Source organism: Myodes glareolus, chromosome 6, assembly GCF_982192425.1.
Source record: "Myodes glareolus chromosome 6, mMyoGla1.1, whole genome shotgun sequence".
Taxonomy (NCBI): domain Eukaryota; kingdom Metazoa; phylum Chordata; class Mammalia; order Rodentia; family Cricetidae; genus Myodes; species Myodes glareolus.
The window spans coordinates 51,010,181-51,033,846 of record NC_142031.1 but is presented as its reverse complement, the minus strand read 5'-3'; the positions used below and the strand labels follow the sequence as shown (position 1 = coordinate 51,033,846).

Sequence of the window (23,666 nt, the reverse complement as noted above, 5' to 3'; positions counted from 1 at the left end):
AAACAGCCTTAATCCCCAAAGGGCTTGATCGCAGCCATACCTGGCACAGAGCCTGTTTTGAAAACCATTCCAGCAAGGGAGAACACGCCAGGGCCATAGAAGGTTTGATCATATGAGAGTTTCCCCATGACTCAGTGTGGTCCCTTGGCTGTGGGGCCAGCTCTGTCCTACAAACATATGGACCTAGAGGGAGACATGGCTAACTGTACCAGGACCTTCTCATAGCTGATGCTGAATGACTTCTGAGTGTTCCTAAAGGCTTTTGGGCTACGGGCCAGGAAACAAAGCAACCCACATGAGACACCTCCCTACTTCTGACACTGGGAAGGCCTGTTAGTTTTAGTTTCCAGTAGATCTTGACAGGTCTGAAGCTCAGGTAAGCACCCCCAACCCAGTCATGGAGCAGCGATGCCATTTCCAGACAGAGCTCTAGAGGGGACACTTCTGAAGTCTCTAGGGCAGTAGAGGGGGACACTTCTGAAGTCTCTAGGGCAGGCTCGTCTGACAGTGTCCTGTAGTGATTCCTCTGAGATTCAAAGACTTGGATCTCAGTTCCAGTTCTTCATGGCTATGCACCAAGAAAAGTTGGCCTGGATAAGACTGGAAGGAAATGTCTCCCACGGTGCCCTTGCAGTCTCCTGGGATGGCCCTTCACCTGGGCTTGGGTTCCTTTCAGCCACCGATCAGAGCAGTGTGAATGCCCCTAGGAATCTTTCTAGCATTTCATCAGCGTCCTCAGAGACCCAGAGGAAGATGCTCCAGTCTCTGAACCCAGCGCTTTGCAGTGCAAACTCCTTCACACTAGCCCCAGAGAACTCAGTTCTGGCGCAGTCCATCCTGTCCAGGGTAAAGGAGGATACATGCCCCTTAGAACGCTCACATCCATCAACTGTGGCTTCTGCTGCAGATGCAGTTTGAACAGTTGATTTAATCATGCAAGACAAATCCGTAAAGTCAAAATGCAGGTCATTTTAACAAGGCAATGAGTGGGGAAAAGCAAGAAAACAGAAAGAGTAAATAAATCATGGAGAGCTGATAGATCATGATGGGAGTTCCAGGTGGAGAGGGAAGAAGCAACAGGCAGAAAGCAATGTCTGGAGATAATCTGAGTCTTGGGAGACATAGAGAGAGCTGGATCCAGAAAGCTTGAGATATCCCCAGAGTAATCAATTTAAAATAGCAGAGCCAGTCATATTAATCCAATTCTGAAGAGAGAGAGAATTCTGAGGCAGCAAAAGAGAACAAAGTATCATCTATAAGGGAACAGCCTTCAGATTCTTGGCCAAAAATCTCAGGAGGAACCACAGCCTTCAGGTGGGAGCTGGAATACTGCATTCACAGTATTAGAAGGGGAAAAAAAAAAAACAAAGTGGGAATATAGCGCCTGACAAGGCTGTCCTTTGGACTAAAGGCTGAGGGACTTATCACCATGATGATCACGGCAGTGCTCAAAGAATTCGCCAATCTGTTAGGAATAAAATGCTAAACAATGCACAAAAATGTGTGAACGTGAAAGTTTATCAGCTTTGTGCCATGGTTGATGGCACGTAACAGCATGTGGCCGAGATCGAAGAAGAGGCCCGAGACAAAAGCAGGAATGCTTGCCTCCTGTACAGGGTGTGTGTATCACTCTGCTGCCAGCCTCCACCGACACCAAGCTCCAGCTTCTCCATTCTCTCCAGGTAAGCTAGACACCGGTGACTCTTCAGGGAACTCCCAGGCTTTTGATGCTGGGTGGGACTTCTGAGGCCTCTAGCACCACAGACTGAAGAGCTACCAGGTCCTAGGTCTCTCTAGTGTTTAGGCAGGCACTGGACTACCCTGTCCCCAGCATGTAAGTCAACCTGATAAATTTCATTTATCACACACACACACACACACACACACACACACACACACACTATACTCATGAACTCATAATCCTCAGGCTCTACAGCAGCAACAGTCACAATGTCAGCATGTGAGCCTGTAGGGGCACTGTGGATCACCACCCCCTACCTTCTACAAAGCTGTGTACAGATAGGTTTGTCTCATTTCATGGAGAAGAGGAACTGAAAATAACATTTGTGGATATTTGTGTGTGTGTGTGCGTGCCTGTGTGTGTATTTGTGTGCATATATTTCTCCCCCTAACAAACAAGAACAATAAAAACAGATAAGACATACATAAAGGTAACCAAATAAAACTATATGGTGATTCTTTGAAAAGATAAAATTGATAAAAATGTAGGAAGATTAAAAAAGAGAAATCGCAAATCAAAAATGAATAAAAAGATATTAAAAATAACCTTTAAAAACACAAAGGATCATATGTGGCAAGTGGGAACAAATTATACTAATTATTTGGATAATCTAGAATATTAAAATAATCTAGAAGATAAGCTCCAAGAAATACACACACGACTGAAACTGAATCATAGTGAGGGAGAAAACCTTAGTGAGCCAAGTCAAGAGTTTTATTCTCATCAAAGAAAATGTGAGGACCTGGTGGCATTACTGAGTTCTACAAACTTTCAAAAAAGGACTGCCAGCATGTCTCAAACTCTTCCAAAGAATCAGAGAAGATAGAATACATCTAAGGTAATTTATTTTCTAATGTTTTTTAATTGGTTTTTTAAAAAAAATATACCAATCCAAATTCCCATTCCCTCCATTCCTCCCATTCCCTCCGTACACCCTCCCACCCCACCCCCTCTAATCCTAAGAGGGTAAATCACTTTGCTTTGTGGAAAGTTCAAGGCCCTCCCTACTACATCTAGGCTGAGCAAGGTATACGCACAAAGAGACTAGGATCCCAAAAAGCCAGCACATGCAGTAGAGATAAATCCTGATGCCACCGCCAATGCACTAAGGTAATTTCAAAGAACGATCATTGCCCTTAGTCTGACCCCAAAGCCAGACAAAGACACTACGAGAAAACACTAGTATGAGGGACACATGCGCACTGACAAACACATTCAACAGGGTAGCTCAGCAATCATTCATGTAGCCAACTGGAATTAGTCCATGAGATGAAAGGATTATTAAGTAGACACAATAAACATGACACACCATGCCAAGAGAATGAAGGGTTAAAGTCGCATGACCATTTCAATGGGTACAGAAGAAACATTTGACAAAATCTGACATCATCTCATAATAAAAAGCATTCTCAAAAAATTTGGGATGGATTATACCTCAACAAAACCAAGGAGTGTAAAAGACCACAGCACACATCATACTCATTGATGAAATGAATACTTCCTCTGTAACTGGGAACAAGAGAGGAAGTCTATTCTCACCACCTCTGTTCGGCACAGCACTGGGAATACTACACAGCAAGTAGGCAAGAAAAAGGAAACCCTACACATATTTACAGAAAAGGAAGAAATGGGATTGAGCTTATCTACAGAAAACACTGAAAGACTTCACACACATCAACACATGCACACAGCCATTCAAACTGACATGTGGGCTCACAACAGCTAGAAGATGCAAAATCAGTATACACAAACCAGTAGTGTTTCTGAACACTGGGAGCAAACTTACAAAAATGAATTAAAGAAACAATTCCCTTTCCAAAATAATAAAACAGGATGAAGTTTAAGGAGGTTCAGGGTCTGATCACTAAAACCTATAAAGCATTGATGAAGACAGTTAAAGGTAGATGTAGTTATACTGAGTTTTCATGGATTATGAACATTATAATTATGCTGGCCTGCCCTATCACCTGGGTACCCTGTCCCTTTAAGAGACTAACTCTGCCCACTCCCAATCTCCCCCTCCCTGCCTCTGCTGGTGCTCACACCCATTTGCTCCCACACCTTTCCTATAAAGAGATGATTTATTTTCATTTGAAATGTGCATTACGCACATGGAGAGTCTAGGGGCATGCTCATGTGAGTGCAGTTGCCCGTGGAAACCAGGATGCTGCTGGATTCCACGAAGTTGGAGTTGCAGGAGGTTATAAAATATGTAGATCCTGGGAACCAAACTTAGGTCCTCTGGATTAACAGTACAGGTTCTTAACCACTAAGCCAACTCTCCAACCCTAACAACAACAACAAACCTTGAGGTCATTATCCTGATCCAGTCATCACATGTGATGTGTGAAATATCACATTGTCCCCCCATAAAAACATAGATGATCATCTATCTGTACCAAAGAAGCCTGAGAGCACATACATGCTCAGAGCACTTATCACACAGTGCAACTTTATACAACATTATACCCACACCACATGCCAAACAGTTCAACCACACACATATTTTAACACAGGGTTCAGGGGACAACAAGATGTTTATGCTGTGCCTTTGCTAACTGAAACTGGTAGGCAGGTCACCGTTCCCTGCATCTGGCTTCTCTCAAAACTCAAGTAAAGAGCTCTGGGTTCTCAGCCTACCCAGAAATATACATGAGGCTTCACAGACACTTCTTGAAACTACATAGTTAACATGATTTCCAAACAAGTAGCATTTAGTAAACGCAGGAGCTGGCTTAACCCTCTCACTTTATTAATGAGGAAAATGAAGATCACTAAGGTTAAATGACTTTTCAGTATCTATTTGTAATTTAGAAAAAGTATACAGTCTTTTATAATTGAACCTATTCTGTTTATACGTAAAGCTGAAGACAGAATTTCTCCTTCTTGAACTATTTCCTAAGCATGGACAATTGCTCTTGCTAGAAGGGAGAACAGCTTCTATTTAAAAAAAAAACTAATAAAATGAAGATCAACCACTGTAATTGCTTCTGCATTCCTTTCCTCTTGGCCTTCAATACCTCCTCAAATGCTACACTGCAGAGACAATTCCCTGTGCTTGCCAACTGTGCTATCAGACACTGAAACAGTGGATGGAATTGGCAGAATGAGGGGTTTGTCAGACGTTCCCACAGTGTGAGTTCACTGCCTTTCCCTGCAGTGCCAGGGTCATCAGTTTCCCCCACCTCCAGCATCGGTCACATACCTGAGTCTTTCTGTTCCGGCTTTATACCTGGAGATCCGCGCCATGGACAACGGGACTGACAGGGTGTCTAGCCAGCGCTTCTCATACTTTGGTTCATTAGCTATGGGTGAGGACGGTGATGATGGAGCCTGTGTGAAATAAGCCACAGTCAGTCGGCACAGGACCAGTCAGAACACTGCTCTCTGGAGAGGCATAGCTGAGGCACCCATCCCGCCACACCCAGATTAGCCCACTTCAACTGAAGAAAGCCTACACGATCATTTCCAGGCAGAAAGCAGCACTCGTACTTGAATACAAAAGCTTTTAAAATAGATTTTAAATAGTATTTTTGCAAAGAAGGGGAGAAAGCTAAAGAAGAGGGCAGAGAGAACTGTATTTGGAGGAGAAGCTCACAGTCACGGTAGAACTTAACTTAAAAAATGTGGAGACTTAGGAGAAAGTAGTTTAAAATGAGCTGAGCTGATGGATGTCAGTGCCCCAGTAATGTGGGCAAAAATGGAATTGCTCCTACCAACGTTAAATGAATCCCAGCTACGAGATATATTTCTAGACCAACGTCAGGCATGGTGGGGCTTGCATTTCTTTGTTCGACATTCAGAGAGATGTGAAGTCACAGCTCTTCTTGACCTGAGAGGGACACAGTCGCTTAATGGGTGACTACATTCTTCCCACTTAAGGTTCAGGTTTTGGAGGTCCTGATGGTCATGGCTTTCATCCTCAGACAATAGACGCCTTTGAAGGGAACTGTGATAAAACTTTGTCTAATGGAATGGTAAACGTTGACTCATAAAATGTCTTTGCAACACAAGAAGAATCATGGCTACAAAAAAAATAAACAACAAAGTAACCAAATCCCTGGATCTAGAGAGGAAGTCAGACAAACCGCTTAGCTGAGTATGTTTAGGGCCAGATCTGAGGCCGTAGAGCAGGACTCTCAAGGGTGGAGACACTCTAATCCAGAGCCTGGATGTGCATGCTTGCCCATTTTAAAGTCACTATGGAGTGGGAACTTTCTGCCTTCTCACTATCTCCCTTCTTGAGACAGTGTTCATTGTGATCAACCTAGCCCATAACATGGGTCAGGTAGGAGAGACGTGGTTTCTCCATTAGTCTCCTATATTCAGGTGAAGATCTGCATTCTGAGTCACACTGGAACCTGACCATGAGCCTCACCATACAGGTCTGGTTTTGGTGAGGTTCCTTGGTCCAGTTTCCTGGACCTAAGGCTGAAAAGATCTATCCTTGAGGATGTGGAGAGTAAACACTCTGCCAACAGCAAGGCAGACTGTGAGCTTGCAGAAAACGTCTAATTCCCCTGTTCTGTGCATGCATGTGTGTATTCTCCCCTGCGGGATAGGACTTGGGCATGGGGGCCTCATAGACTGAAATGATACTAACATTTTTGGAAGCTCATCCTTGGGCACTGCTAACAGCCAGCAATCTCTAAAATCCTGAGGAAACCAGTGAGGAGAGATGCCAGCAGCGTGTGCATCCTCCAGAGAGCCAGACTCTGAATGGTCTCTGGGGTTAGCTAGCTACACTAAGCAGGCCGATGTATATCCCCAGCCCATCCCAACTTGCAGATTACTTAGTGACATAAAACACTTTATTTAAAACTTGATGGCCAGAAAGAGATACAAATCCACAAATCCCAGACACAGCAGCTGTGACACAATAATTATGAACCAACAATTGGATCGGCCTCCTCGCATTGTATCCAAAAGGGTCACACAGCAGAGGGGCCCTGCCAGACTTCCTGTTCTGCCTTCTCATCAGATACCACGCTCCGATAATTATTCAGGAAATAGGAAGCAGGTTTTGCTGGTGAAAAGGAGGATGTGCTAACAAGAATAGCAACTGGTAGAAACGTGCTTTTCTTTAGAGCACACATGGATTAACTAAAACATTTTAGGTAGGCTTTGTCTCACCCCAATAATCCAGCAGACTCAACACTATGTTGATGGTTATGATGCCTTAGGCTAAATTTCTACAAGTCTCATGTTTAACCACATGGGGCTGAACCAGCCACTGAGTACTAGGTGAGATGGTACTCTGAACCTGACCCTTTGGTGGCAAAGGCGTGTCCTTCATCTTTAGACAGTGGCTTCTATTAGCAGTTAAGAGACGTTTATCTACCAGGGAGGGTGAATGCCAACACCCCAACATCACATCAGAATATGTGGCAACTCGAGGCCTCCTGAGGCCTTCTGCAACCGTGACAAGAAAAGAAACAGGTAAGGGTCTAAGGTGTCACCTCTCTGAATGTCCAGAGAGTCAACTGCACCTCCACTCCAAACACAGGGGAACCTCAAAGCCATCCGACTTGACAGCAAGCACCTGTGTTTTTCTCTGACCCCGAATCAGCCTTTTCCCTGAGCATTTGTTTGAGGATTCTGCTAGATAACAGAGCTTCTGGTTCTCCTGATTTTCCCCAAAACGTGGCAGGTTATTTATTCTTTGTCACAGAGACCAGCTAAGTCAGAAATCTGCACCTGTCCCCTTGCCTTTGAAGTCAGCAGAATAGGGCATTGTTTGTCTCTATTGTCGTAAAGCAGACCCCTAGAGGGGTGCTTTCCTGTGCCCTGCCTTGCTGTCAGGGCTGACAGTCTTCAACCACCTGGCTCTTGCGGTTTGAAAGCAAGGGCCTTACTTTATCCAGCTTAATGCTTTTTTAACTGCTCGCTCCTGTCATTTGGGATTTTCTTGTCTGAGAATTACGCTGCACAGGAAGCCTGAACTGGCCGACATAGACATAGAAAAGGTCTATGTCTGACAAATGCAGCCTATTGACTTGAAAACCTCACTGTGCATATAAATCACATAGGTAATTTCTCAAAGACAAGCTCCTAGTTCAGTTTCAGCGAAATTCAGTTTACTGATAACGAATGTGAGCCTGGACTCTGCTTTCAGGATCCGGGTTACCACGACACTGCAGTTTAGTCCTGCACCACGGAAGGCTGCCTTGGTGCGGCTGCCACTCTACGGAGCATCCTCTGTTCCTCTTAGACCTTGATGTGTTACAAGAAAAAACTTCCTGTGTTTCTGAGTTGCATACGCATCCCTTAGCCAAGCTTTGACGTCATTTTGTAAACAAATTCTAACTCAACGTTCCATTCCTTGGAATAGAATGCAGTGCTTCACAATGTTTAAAATAATTTCACCTTAGAGATGAACATCAAGTGATGTTGCCTGAGGTCTGGCTGGTAAAGCCACAATAAGCCGAGGACGTCTAGACCTTGCCAGTAACTCATGTCCTGCCCTGGCTTCACCTGAGCACAGTCTGTGACTTCCTGCCATACTCAGACGTTGGTGAAACACACTCAACAATCAAAGGGGAAGTCCCATAATCTCTTTGTATAATGTTTATTTTTATGAAATCAATTTTATAAAGCACTAGAAAAGTGCCTGAGGATTTGCTGAAGGTATGGATCATGGATATTGATGCAATATGCAAATTAAAATTCATTACTCAGTAGAGATTACCAAGAAGGGAGCGTGCAAAATGTCAGTTTGAATGCAAACAAAATGTCCCCAAACAGTTTACGGTGTGGTGTGCATATGTCTTGCATGAAGCTCGTTATAAGGGGCTCCCATATCTTGATGTTGTTTGTAGATAACCATAGAATGGTTTCAGTCCTTAAAGAATGCTTTGATCAATAAATAATCACTAAACCTAGGACAAGAGTCTGTCTCTAACTGTGTGGACACTTCATGTTCAATTTAAAATAATAATGGTTGCTCAGCAGACAAAACCTGCCTGTGGGTCCCAGATTGCAATTTCTATCTTCTCGAATCCTGCTGGGGCTGCGAGTCCTTGGTAATGTGATTTTAGAGAACAAAACAGCACAAACATAATAAAAAGAGCAATATTTGACCAGAACAGAGAAAAACTGATGACCCAGGGAAGCCCTGATTGAAAGTGAAAGCCGTAAGATGCTCTCCATGTGTGCGGTTCATGCCATCCCCACAGGGACTGGGGCAACTCTCTCCTCAGAGGGAACTGTTATTTATGAGGGCCTGAAAAGTATTTTTAAAATAAGGTTTCTGTGTGAAGTCGCCACTGTTACTATATCTTCTATCTGTGCAAGAGTGCTGGTGACAGTGTCTGAGCTCTGGCTGGGAAACCCACAGCAAGGAACAGAGGAGATGCCTACTGTATAGTCAGCAGTTTGTATCTATCCTTTGCTTCATGTCTGCACAGCCCACTCTAGCTATTCCGACCTCTAATTTTCTGGGATATAGCATCTGACAAAGGAAGAATAGTGGGTGATAAAGAAGATTGAGGAGTGTGGACAACCTTGTTCTACTATATTTGAAAACACTTCAAAAACAGTTACTGCCAGGGAAGGGATGGCTGTCTAGATTCTTGCCCCGTCAGTCCTGGCTTTGTATGTACATTGCCCTGTGGATGCTATGCTTCGTGCACACCTGACCCTGTACACACCTGTCCTGTTAAACCTTACTCCATCAATACTGGCCCTTTGCATGCCTGACCCTTCTCACTCCTGGCTCCTTGGATATCTGGCTCTGCCTACCCTTTGACTACGGTGAGAGGGCAGTCAGGAAGGAGGGGTTCCAGGGCCCGGTGGTATCCAGAGTCCCCACATTCTGCAGTCTGTGGCCAAAGCTGCAGAGAAACAACACAGAGTGACTGCAAAGGCAAGGTCTTAATGAAGACACAGGGTTGTTTCTGCTTTTATGTTCTCAGAAGTATTTAGAGGAGTCTAAACTGTAAACTAGGCGGAAGGGGAACATGCTAAGAGCGGTGGATTTGCTGCCATCTCCACCTGCCTCAGTAAATTCTTAGTATGCTCTGCTGCAGAAGACTAAGGAGGCACAAAAAATGCTCAGGGGTTCTTCCCCACAGCTGAGAGGAGACAGAGGTGTGTCAGTTGTTTGGTTGCTATGCTAAAACATTCAGGAAAAGAAGCAGCCATTTCTTTTGGTTGTTTCGGAGCTTATGGTTCAAGGTTGGTTCCACTGCTGAGATGGAAGACTGTGGTGCTGAAGATCAGTTACTTGCCTCAGAGCTGTGAATAATACCTGGCAGCTTAGAGGAAGGCCGATAGCTGGGTTCACAGTTTGAGAGTACAGATCAGGACGGTGGAGAAAGCCTGGTGGTAGTTACAGCTTGCGATTGGAGCAGCAGGCACACAGCAGCCAGCAGTTACCTGGCTACAACCCCAGAGACCTGCATCTGCCAGCTATGTAAAAAAGGGTTCCCTAACTACCCCAAATAGCGACACTATCTGGGGACCAGGTATTCAACTGAGCATGTCAGGGTTATTTCAGATTCAAACCAGAACGTGGGAGAAAGCTGCTGACCTCAGGGCCTCTTGAAAGCTGAGGATGCAACAGGAAGGGGCCAGGACAAGATAAACCCTTCCAAGTCATGGCTACCACCAGGCACCACCTAGTGGCTTCCACCCGGTCCAGATATCATCATATTATGCCTCTGTTGGCACACTAATCCATTTATCAGGTGATGATCAAATTACCTTTGATTGGCTGGATGCAGCATCTGGGGTTCCTTCCTTTAACATAGGACTGTTTTGAGGAATATACTTCACATCCTACACCATTAAATGTAACTGATGCCCGTTTCTAAATGCAGTATATAAACTAAGCTTAATTCCTTGCTGTTTCTATACTGGGCAGGAACTGCCATAAACCCAAGACAACTCCACAGCAGCTCTCCAGGGGCCACCAGCAGAGAGTGCTCGCCACAGTTCACATTTCATGACAGAGAAATGACATTCGAAGTACATTCTGTTTGTGTAAGCAAGGACATTCATACATCCTTCTCTGCGGGGTTCTCCTAAGATGAGCCCCAATTCTTTACCACGTGGGCTTCTGCTCTGAGACATTACCCCTGAGCAGACTTCTCAGAGCACAGGCCTCTCCCAGGTAGTCACTACTGCCAACCTCCATGAAGGGTTACTTCGCCTGGGCCCGCACAGAAAACTGCTTGGCACAGAAGCTGCCCACTCATGCCACGGCATCTCCGCCAAATACCAGTGTGCGGACTCTAAGCTGTCCTGGATAACAGCCGGCTGCTGAGTTAGCAGTCAGTGCTTCCGGGAACCTGTGCTGCAAGACAGACAGCATGCACAAACCTCCAGTACAGGGCAGGAACCATCCTCCTCCTCTCTTTCTATGCAGGAGTGAGGATGCAGGGGAGTTAAGTCTGATAGCTCCTCCCTGCATCCTTGTGATCAGCAAGTGTGTGATTTTTCCCCTTCTGGACAGGGAATAGTGAGTCAAGAAAAATTATTTCATTCTGAATTACTATGTCAGGTAAGCTGCCCACCCCCCAGCACATACACACTCCTCACCATCCCAGTACCCATTATTATCTGGGGCAAACCAGCCAGAACAGGAAGCAAACTGGAGAGTGGTATTGAAGGTGATTTTAACAGCTGGAGGAATTGGAATCAATTCAAACATAATTGCACCCGTGTGTTTACAACAGAGATGAGAAACAGGAAGCTCGGGGAGTTGAAGGGATCTGCCCCCACCTCTGATGCCTGGAGGACACTTAAAAACGCAGAGAATGGCTGTGGAAGGGTGGCCAGAATGTCCCTTCTGCTCAGCAGATTTATCTGGACATCTGCGCGCTATGCCTCCAAACAATACAGATTTTGGAAAAGATCCCTACCTTATTAAAATATGGGCCTTAAATAAAAATTACAGTAATTTTAAATGTGAATTGATGCTGTAGGTTGAATATAAAATGCCTCCTATAGGCTTCTGCTTTAAATGTCAAGTCCCTAGACTGTGGGCTATTTATAAAGGATCTGGAATCTTTAGGAGATGGGGTCCCCAGCAAGGTCTTTGAAGGTTACATCCCAGACTCTAACCTTCAGTCTCTGCTTCTTGATCTTAATCGTGTAAGGAGCCCCTATCACTTGTACGGCTACCACAAACCCCTCCATGCATTCCCATCAGGATGGGCTAAAATTCCTTGAAACTGAGCCAAATAACTCTTCTCTCCCAGGAGCCACTTCTCTGAGGTATTTTTGTCACAGTGGAGGGAAAAGTAACTAATAACATTTCTCAGAATATCATTATCTATATGACTTTTATGAATAGGTCTCATTTATGGGAAAAATAAAGACACACATCTTCTGTATCTGTTTGAAAACAAATCCAAAGTAGTATGAGGAAAGTATTTTTTTTTCCAGCAAGGTCTGTAAATATAGATCAGGTATAGTCATATTTCAGATTGGATTTCAGCACAAATATAATATCGACCTCTGAACTTTAAACTTTAAAAAGAGACTTACAAACAAGCAGCCTTCAGGGTGCAGAGGTATAGGAGTGATAGATGAGCAGCATCTAGACTCCAAAGTTGGCGCTGACTTCCCCAGTTCAGGAGGAACTATTTTTTTTTTAAAGGAAGCACTTTTTAATAACCAGGTAATGAAGATTGCTGTCAGTATGTAATTTAAGGTAACTACTTGATGTCGGAGATGATGGGTTATTTTGACTGGAGCCCTGCAGCCCCCTTTAAGAACTATTCCTAGTAGATCTTACATATTTCTTATTTTGAAAACAGAGACTCCCTGCTTCGTCTCAGGGAAGAGGCGTGCCACCACTCCGTCAATCCTGTCAGTTTTCTCTCAGCTTTAGCGGCTATGTTATGGCAAATTTTATAACGGTAATTATTCACCTCCTGGTTATATTGTCTGGTTGAATGTAATAACCATGCCACAGTCATCCATAGCTCACTTCTTCCCTGCTCTTGTGATTCAATGTGTACAGACGGGCATCAACCATGGCTTCCCAGACAAAGAGAGAGCATGCTCCTATCTGGGTGTCTTCTCTACCTTCAGGCACCTCTTACAGGAAATGGGACTAAGATGTGTGTCTCAGATCCTGAGTCACCGAGCAAAGCTTACAAGTCACCGAAGTATAGTCCACAGTGCAAGCGCTCTGTGGACCCTCGTGGATATTCTACCATTAGAACAGACAAATGGCGCCTCATCATGATGGAAATACAGAACTGACTCTCTGAGCATCCCAGTTCATCAATGGCTCCTGCATCTAGGGTAACACAGGATATCAGCCACTAGAGTCATTTGCTTTTCTCTGCTGACTTGTCTCAACTGAACGTCAATATGTTACCCAGACTGACTTCACACTTCTAAGCTCAACAAATACTCTGCCCCTGCTTTCCAATCAGGGAGACGACAGGTGTGCTGTCGTGCCTGGCTCAACACTAATTTCTGAAGTCAAGTGAAGACCGGGAAAATAAGGGTTCTGTTTGTCTATGAACCCAAGACCGGGAGATGCGACCTGTGAGCACACCGCTTAGTCTCTGTTAGTTACAGAAGCCAAATTCTAAATTAGCAAAAGCATTTAAAACTGTGAAAGCGAGAAATTATGGTATTGTGAAATCACACAAACAAACCTGAATCTTTTTCCCTGAGTTCTCCCTGAACGCCAGGGTGGAAAAGGATCTACTCTAAAATATACCCTAAAACCAACTGTGGGAAGCTGAGAATCTGTTTCTCTGTGGGTCATGAGCCCAGCGTTGGGAGGCAGACCCAGGGTAGCAGACACTGGGGGTTGAGATCAGTTCTAGGATCTCAGAGATAGACAGGGCGAAAGAGGCACGGGATTGGGGCTCAGGGCAAACACAGCGCTCACGCTTCCTTGATGTTTTCTATGAATTTGGGGATAAATTCTCACTGTTACCCTGTCCTGTGGGTCTTCTGGAAATCTTGAGACCTCAACAACTTGAGGCCCCATTAGTAAGGCTGCCCGAAACTCAGAGGTTACTTTGATTTCTACCTCAAAATGAAGAAAGGTGTTTACTTTCCATGCAATTATGAACTGCTGGTTTTGGGTGTCTTAGTGGAGATAAGGATACAGAGCCTATGTGGGAGTACATTTTAGTAGCACTGACTGATTCCTGTTTTCATTGCTTCTTCCCATACATCTGCCCGTGCCTCTGCTGGATCACGGACAGGTTTGCCCTCAACCCAGGGCCCTTGGGATTGAGGTTCCCAAGTTATGAGGTCAGGGGATTGCACGTGCTTACTGTGTGGCTGCAGTGTCCGTTCAGGTGCAGGCCACTGTCAAAGAGAGGCGATGAGGCCCTGCTGCTGTGGTCACTGGATGGCCCTGGGGACCCTGAAACAAAATGAGAGGCGTTCATTCTAGGTGTAGTGGTCAGCTACGTCATACGTGACTGACTATAGAATGTAAGATAGCCAAGCACACCACTAGAGCCAGCAGTCCGTTTCTAGGGCCCTCTCAAGGATGTGGAACTGAAGTTGGGGATGACTCTCTGCTCTACGTTATTAGCCAGAGGATTCCCCTCCTTTCCTAGAACCTGGTCTCCCCAGCAATGGTCCTAGTGCCATCCTCTGCCCGTCATGTCATCATGCACCCTTGGGATGCAGAGCGGGGCTGTGTCTCCAAAAGAACCATGTCAGAGCTGCTGACTGGCGAATGACCCTGGGGTCTCTCGCTGCTGCAGACAGGCAGGATGAGAATGTAGACAATGCAGGCCAAGAAGGGATAACTCAGCATCAACCACACCACCTCCACCAACACCGTCATCATCTATGAAAAACTGAGCTAAAATGCATTTGTGTATTGTTTACAAATGCAATGGATTCATTTGTAAAAAAAAAAAAATGTGGCACGTGGTGTCATTTGTAATCATCACTGTTAACAAGCTGGGTTACTGATAGATTTTCCTACTGTGTCCTTTGGCAGTTAAGTGTCCCACTGTTATGGGAGATGATGTGACTCAGAAAGGTTTTCCTAGGGCTAACACGTAAAGGCTAACCCTCAGCACGTTTGACCCAGTCCAGAGAGGGCAGGTGCCCAATAACCTTGACTCTCTATAAGAGCAACTCTGCAACCAGCTTTCACACAAGTTCAACAATCAAGCTAAACTAGTAGCTTCATCAAGAATTGTTAAGCAAACCTTGGAGTCATTCCCAAGGCTTCAGGCCATTCACTCAAGGTCCCGAGGGCAACTCTAAGAAAAAGACTGTATCCCGTGACTACTTCCAGCCCCGTTATTTCCTGCACAGACAATAAGTGTGGGCAGGTCACGTATGTCAGTTCTTCCATTTTTTGTGGTGATGTCTCATAGAGGCACCATTGCCCAATGACCAGCCTCCCAGAGAAACTGAACATCTGATATCACATAAGAAAGCCCCCAGAATCCAGGAGCAGAGAGACAGCCCTGAGGCTAAGCCTTCTGAGCCCTTGGAAAGCAAGCAGAGGTGCCAAGGATAGCATAGCGATGGGCTTATCATTGACTAGCTGCGAATCATGGTAAGGATATAACGCTATCAAGAGAATGAAGCAGGAAGGCAGGTCTGCTCCCTGTTAGGCACCTGCAGGAAAAGACAGTGAGAAGGGGACCAAGAACTGGGTAGGCACTGTCCTATAAGTCAGTGCTCGATCACATCATCTCGTTCCTAGAACTGAAATGAGCAGTCAGAGCTCCTTGGGGCACATGGATATGGGTGCCTAGTGACCAGAAGGCTCTGAGGATAACTGCTCATCTCTTGTCTACTTCTGCATCTCCCAACATGCAGAGTCCAGCAAGTCATGGCCCCCAGCCCACCTACATCATATCTGCCAGGACAAGTACTACAAAGCACTTCACCCTAACCCTACATGTGTTGGGAGACACAAGGATTCTCTGCCTTGATTTGAATGAACCATACTGATGAGTGAGCATCTTCCTGCTCATTTACTACCCTAGATACATACAGTTGGTACCCAGTGGAATCTAGTCCAGCCCAGGCTTTTGTTACTTTCTATTACAGATTGGTTTTTTTTTTTTGCAAATAGTGCATAGCCTGATATAACCTGTTTCTTCTTCTTCTTCTTTTTTTTCATTTCCATGTATACTTTAGGATAGTCCATGTAATGCTTGTGAAAGTCTTTCATTTATTTCTAGAATTAACTTGTCATTATTTGCAATAAAGATGAAAACATTTTTAACTGCCTGTACACCTTCAAAAATCCCCCAGGTAATGCTTGTTGAGTGGCACATGATAAATGCCACCAGAAGCACATGTCGGAAGAAGAAATGGATAGTAAGTGAAGGAATCTAAGATTGATAGTCTTTTTGTAGACACTGGATTTCTGGTAACTAATTTCTCATGACTGTCAGCCTTTCTTCTGGTAAGGAAAGAAAAATTTGAATAGTTCCTGTATTGCTTTGTTTACCACCAGAACATCCATACATCCATGTTTAAAAGCTGGTCAATGTTAGTAGTTGTTCTCTCTCTCTCTCTCTCTCTCTCTCTCTCTCTCTTTCTCTCTCTCTCTCTCTCTCTGTGTGTGTGTGTGTGTGTGTGTGTGTGTGTGTATTGGGGGAATGTGTTCATTTGTGAGCAAGTGCAAGTGAATGGAGAGTTACATGTACATGTGTGCACATGCGTGTTGAAGTCAAAGGACACTTCATCTGTCCTTCCTCAGGTACTATCCACCTTGTATTTTGATTTGGGGTCTTTCACTGGGTTGAAGCCCATGAAGTAAGCTAGGGAAGCAACTGTGTCTTTCAACACCTGGCTGTTTTGATGTAGGTCCTGGAGGATGTTTTTAAGACAAGCACTTTATTGACTAAGCTATCACCTCAACCCAAGTATTAGCAATTATTAGTTGCACAAACAGTTGTTCTCTAAAAAAAACCCAAAAAATAGATACAGTCAATACTTATAAATCCCTTTCCATCAAGGACTGAACTCTAATCTGTCCAAAGTCCTATGGCTACTTTGACTGGACTCAAAGCAGCAGATACACAGAAGGGTTGCATTCTGGGAGATGCTTGACGTTAAACATGGCATTATCATAGGACCCAGAATCCTCTTTTCTAGGTAGAGACTTAACAAAGATGTCCAAACAAAGCCTGCTGATGAATGTTCACAGCAGCTGAACTCATAACAGCCCAGAAATAGAAGCAAGGGTTCACGAGCTAACGAGTGGATGGAACAAGGCCCTGCAACCATATAAAGCAGAGTTATGCCGCTGTCATGGACGCATGCCACCTCACCAGTGAACTTGGAAAGCATCATGGCAAGTGGAAGCAACGCAAGCCAAGGTCACAAACTGAATGACTACATTGATTCACATTGCCAGAAAAGGCAAAGACACAAAGGCAGAAAGCAGTGACTTTTAGTGGTTGCGGGAGGGGAATGGGGACTGACTGCCAGCCTCGGGAGGACCTCTGTTGAGCAGGAGAGCGTCAAGAAATTTAATCAGTGGTGATGGTGTATATCACAGTGAAATACTGCATTAATGTGCAAAGTCTATCTGTATAAAAACACCAAGTGTCTGAGAGTCTGAAAAACATGCACAGGTCTGTTCACTCATTCTCACTGGGTACTTATTTTCCCATTAATATCAATTTAAGAAATGCTGAAATGGACTTTTTTTTTTTTTTTTTTTTACTGGTGGTATATTTTTGTACATCGGCAATCATCTCTGTGGGACAGATGTGGCTTCAGACAAACAAGTACCCCAGCAGAATCTACTCAGGCAGAGACAATTTTACCCAGTGATGTGTTCACCAGAGGCCGTTTTGCGTGGATTCATGTAATGATTATGGCCCCTGTGTTTAAATTTTTATAAATACTAGGATTTAACTGTTTTAGGTTGTAAAGAACCAAATACAAGGAGAATGGGCATTTATACAATTAGCGGAGAACTCGGCATCTATCTCTGGAGCTCTGTGTTGTCCCTGAGCAATGTGGCTCACAGGAGTTCAGGGTGGATCTAGCCACAATGGCTGAGCTCTGCCCTGGAGTTCCCAGACAACCAAAAGCTACGGGCCAAACCCTCGGATTCCAGTCAAGCATGTGAATGAAGTAACTTGAAGGATCCCGGGTTTTAAGAGCTCTTTTGAGGGAAATGCCAGCTTCTGAGCCGTGGTGACCCTTCCTTTCCAAGAAACAGATGTTGAAATCCTTGTAGCCATCGGTTCTACAGTTCCTATCATCCCTGTGTTGGGGGCTACCAAACACCGGCCCTCTTTTCCCAGAAACGTTATTGACCTCAGATGGAAGGCGGGGAAAGCTGTGTAAGTGTCCTGCTGTCTTTGCCATTCCTGCTGTCTATTGGGCCAGGCTATACTCATCTTCTCTTTGAATCTCACTGCAAAGACTGAGACTCACAACACACGGCTAGGCTTACGCAGGAGGTGACAGACACTCACCTGGAGGAAAGGTAGGCTGCAGTACACGAGGTTCTACTTTTGCAGGAATAAGACAGCATTACCACCAATCTCCTATATCCTGGGGTACAGGGCTGGGGTTGGGCACAGACTCCCTTGTACACAGTGTTAAAAACCCTCGTCCCTTCCAATTAGGAAATTTCTATCATTCTTATATGGTTCGGATACATGGCTTCAAAGGCCATGTGCTGAAAAACATTGTCTCAGTCTACTGGTAGTTAGAGTCGCTGTTAGGAAGTGGCACTTACACAGAGGGTCTAGATGGAAGGTATGAAATACCTCCTCTCAGAGCTATGGAACCCCATGGAAGAGGAGGCGGGAAAAGTGTAAGACAGAGGGATGGAGGAAACCAGGAGAATAAGACCCTCTAAGTTAACCAAGCAAGGTGCATATGAGCTCACAGTCCCTGGAGCCGCAGGACGGGGACTACATGGGCCTGTAATCAGGCACTCCACGGAGATATTACAGCTTGGTATTTCTGTGGGACTCCTGCGCATGTGAACGAGTGGGTCTCTGACTTTTACGTCTGCTCCTGGGACTCTTTTCCTTATTGGGTTGCCATGTTCAACTTCAAGATGATATCTTTTTTCCTTTGTTTTATTATGTGTTATTTTCTCAAAAAAAAAAAAAAAAACCTTAGCCAAAAAAGAAAAAGAAAGAAGCGACACTTAGCGGGAAGAAATCCAGTGACGAGCCCTTGGCACCCTAGGTCCTCCCGCTGTGTCTCTCTCTTTGCCTGCTGGTCACCAAAGTAAGCAGCTGTTTCTACCATGTGTCCCTGCTGTGGTTCGCTGGGCTCCCATAGGCCTGAAGCCACAGGGTCAACTGGCAATGAACTGAAATCTCCAACCACGATCAGACAAAGTAGAACTCTGTAGGGCTATTCTCCCCAGTGTTTTTTCATAGCCATAGGGCATTGAGAAGCATATGCCTCTCCTTTAACTGCCCTGCCCTGCCCTGCCCAGAATTGCAGAGAGGGCAGACATTTTCTTTCCTTGATGACCCATGTGTCACACATCCATAGCAACTGGATGGCTCGTTCTTGTACCCCACTCTGCTGGCCACACTTCCACTTCACACCCTGTTACAGAGCCTCGGGCTGCAGTCAATGGGCCACGTTTCCTGACTCAGTTTTTCCAACTACCAAGACCTGCTGCTCTTGACCTCACTCTGAGTTGGGAGAATTGGTCAAGAAGAGAAAATGTTGAAAAGTGTTATTTATTACTCTCTCCTCATTTTCTATAGCTGTCTTCTTCTGTCAATCTGCTGTGTTCTTGTTCCCTTTCTGTATGATTCTCTCTCTCTCCTCCCCTCATTCAACACTGTTATTTCTTCCATTTCAAACCTCCCTGGTACACTGATAGAATACTGAGTCTTGCATCGCCCTCTCATATACTTCCCACTCCATCTCAGTGACTTGTAGAAGAGCACTCATCCTGACGTGTGGTAACACAGGGAAGCTCGAGTCCAGTGGTATCTCTGAGTGATTGATCACGGCATCACCACATCCCTGTCTCTGTGCCCATGGGAGCATTCTTAGCATCCCTTCTGAATTCCACAAAGACAACCATCACTTCCTTCTCGTCTTTGACCTGGTTTTGATAATGGTTTTCTTACGTTGGGATCTTCCCACCTATACATGAAACCCTTCCATGTCATCCTTGGTTTTTCAAGAACTTGTCACCTACTGCTCTCCCTCCATTTCACAGAGATGCGTTCCCAGGAACACAGGGCAGGTAGACACTTTTATCTAGGTGTCTGTACATAGGGTATCAATTATTCTAAGAGTGAATATCACGATCACTCCCTGTGGCCTTTTGGACATGGCAGGCTCAAAGGTCCCAGAGAGAAGAGGATAGAAGGAAAGTCTGAATCTAATGGCTCTTACGACAGAGCATGATGTGGATGCACAGTCAGTGTCCACAGCTGAGCAGGTCTCGGTACCCAGCAGCACCCGGGCCACTTCCACAGTAAATGAGACAGACAATAACAACAGGATTACAATGATGGGCGAGAAGGAGGGTGAGCATGCAGGATGGAGCAGGGAGAAGGAGACACTCTTTTTTGCAGGAAGAGGATGGAGAAAAGAGTCAATCAGGACAGCAAAGGAAGGCAGGCTCCTGCGGCTGTCAGCTGTTCCTGTACTGCAGAAAATTAGGTCTATGGAGGCTGAGCCCTGCATTGCAGATTTTTACTAGAAGTAGAAGACAGCTTCCAGCAGAGGGTCCACTGATATCCAAAATAAGGGCAGGACCTTCTGTTAAACGTGACGGCTCTGGACAGTAAGTTAAAGACAACGGTCAGTGAAATGCTTTTCTAGGCTGGATATTTGTCACAGTCTGGCTGGATCAAGAACAGCAGAGAATCACAAGCTTTGTCCCATCCTGGCAGGTACTCTGAAGCGTGCATTAGCATGAGAGGACTGCTGGGGCCCCATCGCATATGTGACCATGAAGTTTCACCATCCCAGGCTCATGGCCTATCTCCGTAGACCTTCAGCACTGTGTGCTCCTGACCAAACTCAGTGTTCTCTCTGCTCTCCAATGTCTTTATACATTGCCCTGATGATTCTTACTTGTTAAGGACTGAATACTTAATATGAGGTCAATCTAAATATTATAAATACAAACTATTCTACATAGATGTACATGAACATGTGTGTAGATAACTGTGTGTGCATGTGAGTATGTTAGTGTATGTGTATGAGTGTGTGCATGCATTTGTCAGTGTGTGTATGTTATATGTGTATGAGTGTGTGCATGTATGTATGCTAGTGTGTGTATGTGAGAGCATGTTAATGTGTGCTGTGTTTGCAAACACAATAGCAGGGACTTCATGTGAAGTAAGGGTTGTTTCTGATTATGACGTCTGGAGCGCCTTAGGACCCTGTTGTGTTCCTCTGTCTAAATCAATCTTCTGGCTGAGCATGTGCTTGGGAAATAACTTATTCCCGCTGTGCCAAGACATGTGGATAAATAATGGAGGAAGGAAGAGAACCCCAAACACCCTAAAAATCTCTCCCGTTCCCACTTACCTAATGGTAGCTTCAGAAACGAGGGTGCTTCCCTGAGATACTCAACAGTGATGGTGACGTCATCGCCAGCGTTTCTCAGAAGGTGCACCTGTTCAGAGGGTGAGAACAGCACGTCGCCATCACGGAAGAACCAGAAAAATAAAGTCCTTGTGGATCTTTCCTGCTCTCTAAGGACTCATTTCAGAGTTTCCTCTGAGACAGACATTCTGTTAGATTAACATGGAATAAAGACAATTGGCTAGGTAGAGCTAAGACTGCAAAGCATTTGTGCCTCATCCATGAAAGCGTGGACATCAAAGCATGCTTTCTTATTCATGAGGCAAGGCTGCCCACATGACCAACGGTTTAACCTCCCACAAAGTAAGATCCCATGCACAAGAATTCAATTTGCTGGTACAAATAGCCGGATGTCAGACAGGCAAAAGTCACACCAGCTGTGTGACTTACATAACCATATAATTTCAAAGGTCAAATATCACCTTCACTTGGGAAAATGATAGGCATCATTAATGCTGATGCTAAAGTCTCCATTAAAATCTGAAATTATTCGGGAGAGTCACATACCTCATGTCCATTTCTTTCCTGAGGGAACCTAGAGTTGTCTTTCTGTACACTGTGTGTCTGTTGTTAAAGTGAATTTTATTAAAACACTATTGGTCTACACACTATAAATCTATTTATTAGGACTGATCGGGGGCCCCATTGTGTATGCGACCATGAAGTTTCACCATCCCAGGCTCATCAGTGTCTCCTTGGACCTTCGCCACTGTGTACTCCTGACAAGACTCAGTGTTCTCTCTGCTCTCCAATGTCTTTATACATCACCCTCAGCAGCTCTTGCTTGGACAGCTATGGTATGGAATATTGGTGTAAACTCTTAGTGGAGCGGGGAAATGGACCGACGTGTGAAGAGACACAGCGGGAGGTTCTCCGGCTCCTAGCACCAACATTCTTTTATGTTCTACATGGTCATGGCTGCCTGTTCAGCTTCATCTGTCCACACCCTCTGAACTGGCCAGATCTTGGGTTTGACAGACCTTCTATAAAAAGACCAGACACTCTGTACCCACCAGATTTCCTGTGCTGAACAGAGCCTGCTCTAGGCCACCTCTTTGACATGGCTGCCCCACCCTGTTCTTAGGCCTTTACTGGACTATGACCTCACACATTCTTTTCCACTGGGATTGCTAAAGCCTCACCTCCACTCTACCTACTCTCATCAAGGATTTTGGATGCCCCTCCCCTTATCGTGGTCACTAGTGACCAGGTGTTGACAGTATCCTCACTGCAGATATGTCAAGTGTATGTTCTCCATGTAGCCATGTAGTCCTGAGGATTAGCTTGCTTTCTATTTTCCAAGGTTCCACCCCAGGATGAGGCTGAGCCAACCTGATCCCATCACCCCACAGCACTTTTTACCTGCTGCTCAGATAAGGGTACACATACCGAGCAAAGAGAGGGACACATCACCCCCTCCCCCCAACACCTGACATCCCCCAATGTCTAGCCTCTGGTTTCAAAGTACCATTAGTCCAGACCAGAAGATGCAGGACTCACACCAAACAAGAAATATATTGAGCTGAGCAAGGAGGATGCTCCTCCTTGCTTGGAACGTATCTCAGGAAGTGACCCATCCACACGTGTTCCTTGGTCAGTCCAAGGAAGTATGGCTGTCTTTCCTGGCCAAGTGAAATCCAGAGTGGGTGAGAAATGCACAATGTAGCTGCCCCTCTCTCTTCAGCAAAGGGCTGGCCTTGTATATCTCACCCGAGGATACCTTAACTCTGAAGACCAGATGCTTAAAAGTGGGTAGAGGATGGCCACACAAAATTTTCTGAGTGGACAGTCACTGCAACACCCTGTGTTCTGAGAGCCCAGTGTAGGTTAGTCCCAAAGAACAGAGATAGGAATTGATGAGAGGTGTGAAACCCAGGTTGCCACAGCTCAAACCTCTCTCTCTCTCTCTCTCTCTCTCTCTCTCTCTCTCTCTCTCTCTCTCTGTGTGTGTGTGTGTGTTCTCCCTGTTGAATTATTAAATAAAATGAAATTTAAAACTCTTTAATGAATTTCAGAGCCTTTAAGCAGAACAAGTGTGGCTTGAAGCATTAGAATCTGTGATCACATATGATCACATTTGTATGTATCTGGATAGGTGATTTTGTTTGAGAGCTAAAGGGCCAGATGGAAGGGCGCAGCCTGAAATAGTCAAGAACTTTATTTTAATTAAAGGGCAGAGACATTTGGTTATTTCTTAAATCTCAAAATGCTCACATTTCTCTGATCTTTCAGGATAATATATGGTCGAGACATAGGTCTTGACTCACTAGCATCCTTTTCTTCTAAGTCAAAGCCTGTGTGTGGATCAAGAGAAAAATGGTATTAGCCGTGGATGCTGCCATCTTCTCCACGACCTTCAGCTCTTCCTCCCTTGGCAGATCACAGCCTCACACTGACAGGAGCTGGAGGCAGCAACTTC

The 23,666-nt window shown here is 45.0% G+C and overlaps 1 protein-coding gene across 5 annotated transcripts in view; it reads right to left on the bottom strand.

Annotated features, from left to right (window-relative positions):
- The window catches only part of Sntg2 (syntrophin gamma 2), a 204,355-nt gene that overhangs the window by 81,992 nt on the left and 98,697 nt on the right, over positions 1-23,666 (bottom strand). For all 5 annotated transcript variants that reach the window (XM_085690810.2, XM_085690809.2, XM_048439847.3 and 2 more), the window contains 3 exons: positions 21,191-21,278; positions 13,993-14,084; positions 4,947-5,074 (listed from right to left, as the gene is read on the bottom strand). In XM_085690810.2, coding sequence (XP_085546936.2) covers positions 4,947-5,074; positions 13,993-14,084; positions 21,191-21,278 — 308 coding nt within the window. The remainder of the gene's footprint in view (positions 1-4,946; positions 5,075-13,992; positions 14,085-21,190; positions 21,279-23,666) is intronic.